Raw genomic sequence first — 12,898 nt, 5'->3', positions numbered from 1 at the left:
ATGTAAATTGTCAATACACATTTAAACAATTTTACATCTTATGAATTTCTAATAACTGCCGTTGACCATCCTGGTAGCGTCAACATGTTATTGTGCGTGTCCAAATTTACACCTCAAAATTAAATTACGAAAATGTTAGTTTCAGTTCCAGCATTAAATAGTTTTCAGGTAGTTACAAATGATTTTGCTGCACTGCTGATGTTGAAAGTGTGAACATTTTTGTGGTCTGAAAATAAAATTTAAGTACACCTATCCCTCACTTAGCACGTCTTCAGATTGCGCAGATTCATTTAATGCGATGTGAATTTTACTGCCCCAGTCTTGAATGGCACGTCTGTAAATTTCAGTTAGCACGAAATCTCGGCAGGCAAAAAAAAAAGTCAAGCACGACGCCACAAAGTCTGTTTCAACTTCCGTAAACAACAGATGTGCCGTGGAATACAGTTAGCCAAACAAGGGGGGGAAGAGATGCGCGCGCAGGTCCGTCTATGCTATCAGCTGTTGTACAAACATCAGCTATGGAAAGTTAAATTGCGGCTATGGAGTGTAAAGGACTAAATGTTTTTTTACGTCCGTGCGGAATGCCGCCGTGCCGTACCGTTGTCGCCTGACCACAGACCAAGTTGTGAACTCAGTCTAGCCCGTGGCAGGGAATTCACTCAAACAAAAGCAACGTCTGCCCATTCAGCTGCCGGTAAGTGTACGTGCATGATCACGCATAATGCATCATTTTCAAGTATTTGAGACAAAACTAGAAGTATTATGACGCGCAGATTGTCATGAAGGCCACACTTATGTTAGTTGCACTTTAGTTATAAGCAAGGCAATTTTGCGCACAATCGTACGAAATACGGACTCTTTAACAAAAGTTTATATAAGTCTGATGCTGTTGGTTGTACTAGCGGGAATATATTTGACATTAGATACCGGAACAGAAATGAACAGATAATTCACGTGGACAAGGTTGTTAAATGAATGTTGCAATGAAAAAAAATAATCATTGGCCTGACAGGATTGGTGTGAACCAGGTGGTGATACGTGAGTAAGCACTTTAATTTTAGAAAAATTAAAATGTAATCCGGAATGTAATATCGGTTTCACTGTCAGTAAAGGATGGTTTGGAAAGGTACGCAACGTGAGATGAAGGTTACGCCCCGGGCGGGCAAGTTAGCCAGCCGACTGACGATAAAGTACATAACATATCTCCCGTTACCTGAAGTCATATTTGTCATACAAAGTGTAATGTGTAATGTTGCAGAACCCTGCCCTCATAATTAAATAATTTTCTTTTAAACTTCTTGTGTATGTGTAAGCAGTAATAAGTCAAATGTTTTTTGAGTGATGTATAAGTTAGGAAACAGTATATTCAGAAATTATGGATACTAGTATATGTTATTTTCATTTGCTATGTTTTTAGGAAGGTATTTTGTCTTTTATTAGACATTTTTAATCATTACTATTTTTTATGTAATTATTCACAAATAAGCCGCTGTATTAGATTTTTACCTGTTTAGGCCTACTTTTTCAGGTTATTTCTAAATAATTTTAATTTTATAAAGTAAATTGTCTTATGATTGCTGTTCTTAATTTTTATTAACGTGTTGTAATATAATTATAAATCACGGGACTGTGTCTGGGCTGGTGTTATGGTTAGAAAGAGAGGCATGAGAGGCCTGTAAGTGTAAGTGAGAAAGGAACAGTGTTTCCCCGCCAACCGAGATAAAGACGGTAATTCCCCCCCTGTATGGGAACTGAGTGATAACTGCTCTCTCACGGTGTGGGAGAGAGAACGAGAATGGGAGTCCCCGATTTCGAGGTGAAATTGAAAAGAGACTGATCAGGGGAAGCCCAGAGTTCTGTGTGTAAAGGGTTTTTTCATGTATTGTAACTTGTTCTGTGATTGGCTTGTATCTGTAAGAGTGAATGAAGCGTGCGTGTGATTGGTCGGTGAGGTCAGGTGACTTCTCCTCCCTGCGTGGAGAAGAGAGTGGCCAGATTTCACCAGTCGTCTGTCGATCGCTGCCACAGTAGGTCGCGTTCGGTGGCTTCTCGCTAAATTATCATGTAATTTACGAAGAGATCATTTCACGTTGGTGGTCGGAGCCAGGCCTATATTTAAATCAACCTAATTTTCTTTTTTTTTCGTTTTGGATATAACTTAATTAGAAATTGCGGCCACCTTCGTAGGCATGTTGGCTCGGGGCGGAATTCGTTTTCGCTGGGTGCGGTCCTCTTTGAGGTCGTCCCATTTTCGTGTACTTGCAGTAAAACATTACTGAAGGACTTAATCGACATTATTATTTTATTATTAAATCTCATCAAGCGAACTGAGGGCAGTTTTCGACGGGCAGATATATGTGTGAAACGAGTGAATGAAACATTGAAAGTGTTCTGGATTTTTCGGTGCATCCTAATTGGAAAGAATAAAACAAAAACTACAATCAACGTTTTAAATCTTTTTATTTTGTAAGTAACGAACCGTTACAATTGGCGCCCGGCCGCGCGGCTTGAATTTGGACACGACCCTGAGAGCAAGACAGACATTTTCGGCGGTAAACAAAGATGACCTCCCAGAACTTTCGGCGCAGCTGAGCGGCGAAGGCGGTTTTTCTTCGCGACGAGAGTCTACGAGCGGCTTCAGCGAGTGAAGTGTTCCAGAGAAACGACGAAAAACGGTACTTCGAGGGACAGAGCGACCCAAGGCGTCGTGGGACTTCAGGCCTGTCGCATCGCGGGACTTCGAGATCGTCACTTCGCAGGACACCGTGGGATGAGTCGCCGATAATAGCAAGTGGAAAATTGAAGAAAACTGTATTATTTATATTGGTTTGAGAATTTAACTTGTAGTTTTGTAAAATTTTGTAATTTGTGTATTTCACTATGACGATTAGTAGCCAAATTGAGGTTATGGGGGGGTCAGACCAAATCTTGCTATTACTTTTGTCAATGAACCAGAAAATTGAACAGGGACAACAGGAGTTAACACAGAAAATTGAACAGGGACAACAGGAGTTAAAACAGGAATTAAAACAGGAAATGAAACAGGGACAGAATGACCTTGCTCAGGGACAGAAAGAAACCAACAACAAAATAGATCAGGTAACTCACAAAATAGAGGGAAATTCACAAGAGATTGCTAAGTTTAGGAGCGAAATAGCTACACAGTTGCGACAGGAATTTGGCAGGGTGGAGAACAAATTTGATGACTTTAAAATTAATAAACAGGTAGCTCATGTACCAACAAAGTAGGCGAGTGTGCATATAATATGGCAGAGATGCAAGTGGAAGGGGAACAAACTAATTTAGAAAATTGTGAAAGGGAAATAATAGTGTCAGAAGAAAATGTTGAAGGTATTGGGCATAATGTACATGAACATGTAAACATTGGGAATAAATATGAAAAATCCCTAGATGAGGTAAATAGGGAATGTTTAGATAATGTGGTTGAAAAAATTAGCAAATGTAGAGGTAAGACACCTGGGATTAGGATTTTATGTAAACAAATGAGAAAAGTAGAAATTGAAATGAAAATGTTCTCAGATAAACTTAAAGATGAGTTTACTGAGGAAGTGATCAGTGAAGTTAGTTTTGCAAATTGCGGAGAAATCATAAAGGGGAGATTTTGCCAAAATGTAAGCAGTAATGTACGAAGATGTCGGTTGTGTGTACCGAATAGGTTAAAAACTAAAACTTTCGCACTGATCCATGTGGAACCTGGATTGAAAAGAGCTGTGCAACATGGTCAGAGGTCTTTTGTGTGGAAGCATGTGTACAGAACTATCGCCGAGATAGTAAACAGTTTTTTGCTCTGTTCAAAGGCAGAAGAAAAACATGGTAAATGTAAAGGAGTGATGCAAAATCTGAAAACAGTGTGTTTGGACTTGTATGGCCCACTGCCAAGATGTTGGGGTGGAGTCATAACTAGTTGTGTCGTGTTTGATGTTTTTTAAATTTTTTTTGCAATTTTTGCCATTTTTTTGTAAAGTTTTTCAGAATTTTTTGGTATTTTTTGAATTGTGTACTTTTTAATAATGTTTTGTATTTTAAGGGTTTTTGTATTTTTTGAAGAATAGTTATAGTATAATATAGGAATGCACTAATAAGATTTATGACAGAAATTTTTACAAGATTTTTAGAGAGAAGGAAGATAAATAACTTATGTTAATGTGAATATTTTCTGTTTTGAAACAATAATATTAATAATGGTGTGAATTCTTTTGAGTAGACAGTCACTAAATATTATGTGAAAAAATGCTTTACACTATGAGAATTTCGTTGCACTTGGCTAATGTTTGTTTAATGTTGTGTCATGGGAAGATGTTAACTAAAATTGATTTTGAGTTATTTTTTTTAGAAAATGATATAATTTTGAAATGGTTAAATATTTTAAATTAAAGTACCACACATTTGTGATGATAAATGTTTGTTTTGGATTGAATGACAGGGTAACAACATCCTATATTAAAGGTATGAAAGGTAATACTAAACGTTAATGCATAACAGTCGTCGAGTTTTGAAGCTGCAGAAGCAATTGTGTGTTCATGATGTCTAGAGTTCAGGTGAATTTGTTTGTATTGTCCTAAATAAGCAGCAGATGTTTTGTTTTTGTGTGTGAGGCAGCTGGGGGGCCAGGAGGTTAATTTTAAATATGTTTGCCGGCATGGAGTCCGATGTTTTTTTTTTGCAAGGGTGTGTCCCTTCTCCTTGGTCGCTCCCACCCCTCATCAAGGTTAATTTTATGTGCTGTTGTTGCTGAAAGGGGAGATATGGTTTGAAACCTAAGGAAGGGCATTGGTTCATGTAATTTGTTTTTGAAGAATAGAAGCATATGTCTGTATCTTAATGAAGTATTTGTCATGCCATGACTATAGAATTGTCAACTTGTTGTTTGTGGAAATTTAAGTGAGGAATGTAAAGCTTACAGTTTGATGTGAAATGACAAGTGCAGTGTATATTGTGTATAGCTTTGAATAATTTTTGTGTTTCTAATTTCATTAATAGGTTAGCCGAGCTGACTAGCAGCTAAAAGGGTTGTAATTGAGCGCCCCTTACCTTTCGGCTAGCTCGGGAGTTAGGAATGAAGGAGAAGAGAGTTGGAAAAACTGTATGTAATTTGTAGGTATATTTTTTTTTGTGTAATAGGTTGGCAGAGCTGACTAGCAGCTAAAAGGGTTGTAATTGAGCGCCCCTTACCTTTCGGCTAGCTCGGGAGCTAGGAAAGATGGAGAAGGCAGTTGGAAGAGTGTGTGTATTTTTTATGTGTAATAGGTTAGGCGAGCTGACTAGCAGCTAAAAGGGTTTTAGTTGGGCGTCCCTTACCTTTCGGCTAGCTCAGGAGCTAGGAATGATGGAGAGGAGAGTTGGAAGAACTGTGTGTATTTGTTATGGGTAATAGGTTAGCCGAGCTGACTAGCAGCTAAAAGGGTTGTAATTGAGTGCCCCTTACCTTTCGGCTAGCTCAGGAGTTAGGAAGAAGGAAGCTAGGAAGGAATGATGGAGAAGGAAGTTGGAGGAACTTTGTGTATTTTTATGTATGATGATGTTTTTTTTATATATATATATATATATTTTTTTATATTATGGTTCATGATACTAGTAAGTGAATAATGTCAACAAATGAAAATGCAGTGTTGATAACAGAATTAAGTTAATGTGTATTTGGTGTAAATGCTATGAGGTGTAACATTTTAATGAGAAAATTTGAATATGATTGGTGATGCTGTGGTTTGTTATAAAAAAGTTTTTACAGTTTTACATACTTAATTTAATGTGTTTTAGAGTTGTATTTGTTGAGGAAAGTTTACTATGTGAGTTTCAGTGACTTAGGAAGTTGAGGCATCTATTTAGAAATTATAGTTCATGGTTTATCAATGTTGAGCAGACTAGTTGTGATTTTGAAATAAGTGTTGTCCAGTGTTTGAAGTTATGTTGGAGCTATTGTGAAGATATTTGGAATTTTAGAAGTTGTTTTTTTATGGATGGAATATAGGAAAATTTTGTGTCAACAGTTTTGAAGTGATAGTGTTGTCAAGTTTTTGTTAGTGCAGATATGAAAAGTGGAGATATTGGTGAATTTGTGGGTTAAAGTGGTTATTTCATGGGATTTGAGGAGTTTATCATGAGCAGCAGAGAATAACAGTAACAATGGTTTTTAAAGGGTTTTAAAGGAGATAATTTGTTTTTAGGTTATTTGTCGTCGTCATTGAGGTTGGAAGTTTTTATCGTCGTTGAGAAGTTTTTATCGTCGTTGAAAAGTTTTTATCGTCGTTAAGGTGGTCATGGAGACGTAATTCCTGGAGTTGAAGATTTGTTGTCGTCGTCGAGGTTTCTGCCGAGTTGTAAGTTTTTGAAGATGTTGAAGTTTTTGTATTTGTCGTCGTTGAGGTAGTTATGGGGGATATTACAGCTGGTGTTGAGGTTCCACGGTTGTAAAAGTAAGTTGTTCAGAGTTGTTTGTTGTTATTGAAGATTCTTCGTTGACCAGGGGGGTGTCTGCTTGAAGCTTATAGAGAGACCAGTTTCAAAGTTATTTGTATTTTGCACTGACGAGAGAGAGAACCGTTTGTGAAGAGTTGTTGACACTTTGTAGTAAGAGATATGTTTTCAAATTTTTGGCATTTTAACAAAAGAATTGAGGTTGTTGCAGTTTTTAAGTAACGACATTTTGTATTTCTATATAAACAAGGGTAGTAACGACTGGATACATTTATTTCTAAGGATGTTCTTGTATTTATTTTGTACAGAGTAGTTTTTCACTGTTGTAACTTTTCAATTAAATATAGTGTTAATTTAATTGAAAAGTTGGGGGGGTAATGTAATGTTGCAGAACCCTGCCCTCATAATTAAATAATTTTCTTTTAAACTTCTTGTGTATGTGTAAGCAGTAATAAGTCAAATGTTTTTTGAGTGATGTATAAGTTAGGAAACAGTATATTCAGAAATTATGGATACTAGTATATGTTATTTTCATTTGCTATGTTTTTAGGAAGGTATTTTGTATTTTATTAGACATTTTTAATCATTACTATTTTTTATGTAATTATTCACAAATAAGCCGCTGTATTAGATTTTTACCTGTTTAGGCCTACTTTTTCAGGTTATTTCTAAATAATTTTAATTTTATAAAGTAAATTGTCTTATGATTGCTGTTCTTAATTTTTATTAACGTGTTGTAATATAATTATAAATCACGGGACTGTGTCTGGGCTGGTGTTATGGTTAGAAAGAGAGGCATGAGAGGCCTGTAAGTGTAAGTGAGAAAGGAACAGTGTTTCCCCGCCAACCGAGATAAAGACGGTAATTCCCCCCCTGTATGGGAACTGAGTGATAACTGCTCTCTCACGGTGTGGGAGAGAGAACGAGAATGGGAGTCCCCGATTTCGAGGTGAAATTGAAAAGAGACTGATCAGGGGAAGCCCAGAGTTCTGTGTTCATGTATTGTAACTTGTTCTGTGATTGGCTTGTATCTGTAAGAGTGAATGAAGCGTGCGTGTGATTGGTCGGTGAGGTCAGGTGACTTCTCCTCCCTGCGTGGAGAAGAGAGTGGCCAGATTTCACCAGTCGTCTGTCGATCGCTGCCACAGTAGGTCGCGTTCGGTGGCTTCTCGCTAAATTATCATGTAATTTAATAAAGAGATCATTTCACGTTGGTGGTCGGAGCCAGGCCTATATTTAAATCAACCTAATTTTCTTTTTTTTTCGTTTTGGATATAACTTAATTAGAAATTGCGGCCACCTTCGTAGGCATGTTGGCTCGGGGCGGAATTCGTTTTCGCTGGGTGCGGTCCTCTTTGAGGTCGTCCCATTTTCGTGTACTTGCAGTAAAACATTACTGAAGGACTTAATCGACGTTATTATTTTATTATTAAATCTCATCAAGCGAACTGAGGGCAGTTTTAGACGGGCAGATATATGTGTGAAACGAGTGAATGAAACATTGAAAGTGTTCTGGATTTTTCGGTGCATCCTAATTGGAAAGAATAAAACAAAAACTACAATCAACGTTTTAAATCTTTTTATTTTGTAAGTAACGAACCGTTACAAATGGGAGGCATATAAAGACAAAAGGTGTGAAATATTCATAGTTGAGTTTTACCGTATATACTCGTGTATAGCGCGCCCTTTTTTCCCCTCAAGTAAAGGAAAAAAATAAGGATGCGCGCTATACACGGAAAAAAAAAAGTTTGGGGGGGGGGGGGGCGGAGGCGGGGAGGAGTGGAAGTCGTTAACTGCCGGGTGACGAGTGACGTTTCTGGCCAGCCCCCACACATACGCACAAGCAACAAGGCCTCTCTTTCACACACAAACACGCACACGCACACGTGCGCGCAAGCTCGCACATCATGGTCTCTTGTTTATTTTTAGACCTCCCCCCTTTACAGAAAGCCAGCTCAGAAGCTAGTAAAAAGAGAGAGAGAGAGAAAGATAGCATGTTGTCACCAGTTTCCCCCCCCCCCCCCCAGCCAACTTCTTCGCTTCCTCCATTCCTCACCGGTGAGTCATATAGTTCTCCGCGCCAGCTTAGCAACGTAGCGCGGCACGCCTCCCTCCCTTCCTCCCTCCCGTCCGCCCACGTACCAGTTGTGGCGATATAGCGCTTCATTATCTTCCGTTTAGACAGCAGAGTTTATGTATTTTCCTGACGCATCACCACACATCAATTTAAATAATCAGGTACCACAAAATTTTAGTAAAATTTTTTTATGGGAAAAAAAAAATTTCAATTTTTTTTCTTTGGAATTAGTTGCAAAAATCGTGGTGCGCGCTATACACGAGGGCGCGCTATACACGAGTAAATACGGTATTCAACACATTTATATTACGTAAAGTATATTTTCCTACACAATTTTGGAACACATTAAATAAATTATACTTGATATTTATGGAAACTAATGCTTCAGAATACACGATTTCGAATAACACAAGCATTTTTAGAAACAAATTAGTCGTGCTAAGTGAGGGATAGGTGTAAGGTTAGTTAGTGGAAGTGGTGAATAGTCTTTTTTTTTTTACTTTGTTTCTTTGCACAATGAAACATACTAAATCCGAAATCCCCTAAAATGTGGTTTTCAGCGTATTAACATTTGGATTTCTGTCGCAGATGTTGGAATTGGCAAGTAAACAATGTCACCACATTTCCAAAAAATTTTTTTTTGCTAGTGAACAGTTCTAACGTAATATTTGGCTGTTAGCATTTATTTAACATCGAAACTCAAGGGATACATGAGTTTCCCCCCCCCCCCCATATGTACAATGTACATGAGAAACGGTATTGACACTTTTGCATCTGGTAGGTATTAATCCATACATTCTGCAGTATTATTTTGAATAGCTAGATATAATGGACGTGATATCAGTTGCACGCAAGTGTGATCATGAAGAAGATGATCCTATTCCTAGTACAAGCAAACAGTTTCACAGTATGCTGGTGAATTTAATATATTTATTCTTTGAAAGGAATGAATATAAAAAACTTGTATCGGCAAAACTTTCAGAAAGGTTCTGAAAAAACACTCATGTGAGTTATGTTTATTCTTCAAAATAATTTAATAATAATAAGTACTATTTTATTTAGATACCTATTCTCAGAAAAAATGATGTGCATATTATCTGAATTCATAATTCTTCCCCCCTCCACCCCCCTTTTTTTTTAGTAAGTTTGTAAAACGGATTTCAAAACAATTATTTAATATTTTATTTACTGTTAGTAAAATATGTCAGAAATTTCTGAGTTGCCAGGGATCACTCCAGAAAACTGTAAATAATCAGCATCTTCAATTTAGTAATATCAAACTCTTGTGGGTGATTTCTTGTAAATATTGTTAACATATGAATCAAAATAATCCAGTGACATAGATTTTTACTAATATAAAGATATTTGTTTAAAAACTTTTTTTAAATTAAAGTACAGATATCAGACTTTGAAAAAAATTTGAATTATTCTGTTAAAAAGTTATAACTTCGACTTCAACCCTAGAAAAATTAACTTCGAAAACCCCTATTAAATTAAAGCCCTTACAAAGATATATAGCGTTGTTGTATCTAGAAATTTCTCTTCAATTTCCACATGTATTTAAAAGGATGGTGAAATGTATGGCTCAAACAAGTTAAACATGGTTATTTTATTGAATGGTGCAGGAGAAAAGGGGTGCCGGCTATACTAAAAAAACACATTTTGCATTATTCTCCAACAGGTGTAATAATATTGCAGAATTATTGAACATCAACTATATTAAGAATAAATGAAAGTAATTGGAGGTAAACTAAGAAAAATTATATTAGCACAGAAAATTATTAAAATAGAAAATATTATTAGGGCTTATGTTACTGTTACAATCAATATTATATTCAGACTTCATAAGTGTTCTTTAGGCTTGCTTTTGGTTTAAATTTTCCAAATGTAATTTAGAAACGTAATAAAATTTTTTTAACTTAATCCATTCAGGAACAGAGGAAAATTTTGGAATCAGAATTGGAAAAAAACTGACTCATCTCTACTTAAACGAAGTAATACATAAGCCTAGAATACACTAACAACTTTCTGACATAATAAACTAAAATATTGGAAATATTTCAAAATATGTTAACAAAACAAACCTGCTTATGAGGCAGTTAATGAGAACTGAACACAACTCATGAGCCATCAAAATAAGAGATCGGTAAGTCATCTCTTCCAACAGATTTTGCTGATCCTGTAAGAAGAAAAAAAGTCCGGAAAAAATACAAGACCAAAATAATTCTATTAAATAAACAACCAATTTATAAAACTTAACATTATAAATCAAAATTATAGAATACTTCATAAGCTATGATATAAATTTTTTTTTAATTAGGTTCTTATCAAGTATTAGTAACAAATGGTCATATGGATAACCCAAAAAATACTGATAACCAAACAATGTTACAAGTATGTATGTTTATGTTATTAGAATCTAGGATATACTTGTTAGGGGAGAAAATACTTCAGGAATATACAACATAAAAATGGATTTTGAAAAAAAAAAATTGTGGCCTTGATTGTGAGTATACTCATGAATGGGTTTTGTTTTTATTAGGGATGGGCCAGTCGAATCCAGGATTCTGCGAAGATTCGGCGAATCTGCGAGGATTCAAGTAAGTAATTAATTGGCGAAAACCACACACATTAGTAAACATTCAGCCAAGAACAAGATAAATATGTCCGTAGATATAACCGCATTTACCTGAATATAATGCGATGATTTTTATCAAAATATCCAAAACTGAAAGTGGGGATCGCAGTATAACCGCAAACCTACATCTTTGCCTCTCAAAGAATGTTTTGAAATGAGGGGGCACGTCGAGACAACTGTGTCATGGTCAGGGCCGGCGCTAGCAATGCGGGAAAAACGTGAAGTATGTGTTTTAAGGAATGATACAGCAAAACCCCTTATTTGCACTTTTCATGGGGACAAAGTAAAAAAGTGTAAAAAGCGGGAAAGTGTAAATAAAGGGAAAAGCATAAAAAGGAGTACAGTTTACCTTATTTAGAATTTTTTTCCTTTTGTTTAATAGCACATACTACAATGCAGGTACAAACACACTAACAACAAAATTTTACTTTAGTATTTAATCAATTATTAATTTACCACATTTGACAAAAATAAAAAAAGAATGAAAGCCAAAATGTTTTTCTGATTACTTCCTAAAAAATAAATTTGAAATTTTCTTCTGCTTGCTTTTTTGGCTGTTCAAGGAGATTATTTGCCTCTCCAAATTATAAATACAGTTGCAACCGGCAGGGTTTATAACAAATACGGGCTACATACACATTGCTCACAGTAAAAAATTTTTTAAGAAAAGGCCGCAAATTGATGAATATTTACCGTCAATAGCGCGCCAAACGCGGAGAAAGGTCATTGTACTCGGTCAGCTGCTGTAACGACGCGGCGGCGCATGCGCACTCTATGCTCCGCCCAGACTCATGACGCCATCAGCCGCCAACCAATAGATGCGAGCTTAGCGGAAAAAAATATAAGCTCCACCTCCCGTGTACCAATTTTATCCAGTTCTAATACCAGTTTATTGGTATACGCACCAGTTTTCTCGCTGCCGTGACATGTTCAAGTTTACGTTTATCATGATGTCTTGATACCAATAATTAATTATTTACGATCCCCAGAAATAAATGGTTAGTTTAAAAAATATGGCGTCAACTGTACAATACTTCCCAAATTATAAAAGACGTATAAAACAGTTACCAAGACACCGCTCATTTTATCTTGTGAAGTTTATGTCTCGTACCAGTATTTCGGCTAAGTTGTGACATAAATACAGTATCAGAACTTACAAGCAGCCATGTTTGTACATTCATGAGTTTACGTTTTTCCCTCGTGCATTTTAGATTGTCTCCTGCTATAATTACTCGTACTTTTACACGCCTAGGCTTAAATTATTACATGTTTAGAAATAAAAGCAACTTTTCATGTTATAAAATATGTATATTTTGTTATTTAAAATGTTCATTGCCTACTAGCTCCACGGTATTTTCTGGTTGTTTATGGTTGTTCGTGACGTAAATAGCGGGATTGATTCGATTTTTGAGACGTAATTCGCGGGAAAGTATTGTATTGGACTATATGGGAACCAAACGGGACCTGAAGAATATAGTGCAAATAACGGGAAAACGTAAATAACGGTAACGTAAATAAGGGGTTTCGCTGTAGTCGCACATTTTATAATCAAACCGTGCATCAAAAACACATTTAGTTCAAATTAAAACAGAAAAACGGAACTCGGATGAAAGACGGAATTAACGCATAATTATCTTCGTAGTACATACTAACGAAAAAATAGGTAGTTTACTCAGTACTTGATAGAGCGCGCGCGGGGCATTTAATCATCGGCGATTTATCGATAGCCCACTACGTGCGCGCACTCT

The 12,898-nt window shown here is 36.3% G+C and overlaps 1 protein-coding gene across 1 annotated transcript in view; it reads right to left on the bottom strand.

Annotated features, from left to right (window-relative positions):
• The window catches only part of LOC134527454 (nuclear pore complex protein Nup155), a 293,963-nt gene that overhangs the window by 132,885 nt on the left and 148,180 nt on the right, over window positions 1-12,898 (bottom strand). Inside the window, exon 14 of the mRNA XM_063360147.1 lies at window positions 10,597-10,691. Coding sequence (XP_063216217.1) covers window positions 10,597-10,691 — 95 coding nt within the window. The remainder of the gene's footprint in view (window positions 1-10,596; window positions 10,692-12,898) is intronic.

This window comes from Bacillus rossius, chromosome 1, assembly GCF_032445375.1.
Source record: "Bacillus rossius redtenbacheri isolate Brsri chromosome 1, Brsri_v3, whole genome shotgun sequence".
In the NCBI taxonomy this organism is placed as follows: Eukaryota; Metazoa; Arthropoda; class Insecta; order Phasmatodea; family Bacillidae; genus Bacillus; species Bacillus rossius.
This window is presented reverse-complemented; position numbering and strand designations above follow the sequence as displayed.